This window comes from Echinops telfairi, unplaced genomic scaffold (assembly GCF_000313985.2).
Source record: "Echinops telfairi isolate 266 unplaced genomic scaffold, ASM31398v2 ScPeMD7_7457;HRSCAF=8495, whole genome shotgun sequence".
Classification (NCBI taxonomy): Eukaryota; Metazoa; Chordata; class Mammalia; order Afrosoricida; family Tenrecidae; genus Echinops; species Echinops telfairi.
In genome coordinates this window covers 39,034,475-39,036,038 of record NW_022111357.1, presented here as the reverse complement: position 1 = coordinate 39,036,038, position 1,564 = coordinate 39,034,475, and the positions used below count along the sequence as shown (strand labels likewise).

The 1,564-nt window shown below is 47.4% G+C and overlaps 1 protein-coding gene across 1 annotated transcript; it reads left to right on the top strand.

Moving 5' to 3' along the window:
• The first annotated feature begins 91 nt into the window (after positions 1-91).
• On the top strand, positions 92-451 carry LOC101654096 (60S ribosomal protein L36-like). The gene has a single exon (XM_045299217.1). The coding sequence runs from the start codon at positions 92-94 to the stop codon at positions 449-451; it is 360 nt and encodes a 119-aa protein (XP_045155152.1).
• Positions 452-1,564: the final 1,113 nt, after the last annotated feature.

The window sequence follows — 1,564 nt, the reverse complement described above, 5'->3', positions numbered from 1 at the left end:
TGGAGAGGAAATGTTTTGAGAATGATGAGGGCAATGAATGTACAATGCACTTTACACAATTGATGTGTGTATGGATTGTGATAAGAGTTGTATGAGCGCCTTCCGCCGTGGCAGCCATCGAAGAGTGGCAGCCACAGCTGTGCGCTGCCCTATGGCCATGGGCCTGGACAAGGGCCACAAGGTGACCAAGAACGTGAGCAAGCCGAGGCACAGCCGCCGCCGCGGGCGCCTCACCAACCACACCAAGTTCGTGCGGGACATGATCCGGGAAGTGTGTGGCTTTGCACCCTACCAGCAAAGGGCCATGGAGCCGCTCAAGGTCTCCAAGGACAAGCGGGCACTTAAGTTCATCAAGAAGCGGGTGGGCACACACATCCGGGCTAAGAGGAAGAGAGGGGAGCCAAGCAACGTGCTTGCCGCCATGAGGAAGGCCGCTGCCAAGAAGGACTGAGCGCCATGTCATCTTCCACCCCCCCACCCCCAATAATAAAGCCTTTCCTGAAGAAGAAAAAAAAGAGTTGTATGAGCCCCTAATAAAATGATTTAAAAAAATAAACAACAAATAAATAAATGTATGTCCATAGGCCAATACCTCTCTTTTTGCGGATTAATGTAGTTACAGAAGTACACACCTCTGTCAATACCTCCAGCTATAGCTTTCCTTCCTAGAGCCTTCCTCTTTTCCTTTTGCCTCCTCCTGCCCCACCATCATGTCCCCCTATTCCAGGGGTGACATTCCTTTTTTTAAAATCATTTTATTGGGGGCTCATACAACTCTTATCACAATCCAGCCAGCCAGCCAGCCATTGTGTCAAGCACATTTGTACATTTGTTGCCATCATCAATTTCAAAACATTTTCTTTCTACTTGAGCTCTTGGTATCAGCTTCTCATTTTCCCCTGCCTCTCCGCTCCCCCTCCCTCACGAACCTTTGACAATTTATAAATTATTATTATTTTTTCATATCTTACTCTGACCAATGTCTCCCCTCACCCACTTTTCTGTTGTCCATCCCCCTGGGAGGGGGTTATATGTAGATCATTGTGATCCGTTTCCCTTATCTCCCCCCACCTTCTCCTTACCTTCATGGTATGGTTACTCTCAATATTTATCCTGAGGGGTTTATCTGTCCTGGGTTCCCTGTGTTTACAGCTCTTATCTGTACCCATGTACATGCTCTGGTCTAGCCAGATTTGTAAGGTAGAATTGGGGTCATGAGAGTGGGGGTGGGCATGGGAAGCATTACAGAACTAGAGAAAAGTTGTGTGTTTCATTGGTGCTACACTGCACCCTCACTGGGTCATCTCCTCCCTGTGACCTTTCTGTAAGGGGATGTCTAGTTGCCTACAGATGGGCTTTGGGTCTCCACCCTGCACTCCCCTTCATTCACAATGATATGATTTTTTTGTTTTGGGTTTTTGATGCCTGATACCTGAGCCTATCAACACTTCATAATCACACAAGCAGGTGTGCTTCTTCCATGTGGGCTTTGATGCTTCTCAACGAGATGGTTGCTTGTTTATCTGCAAGCCTTTAAGACTCCAGACACGATAACTTTTGATAG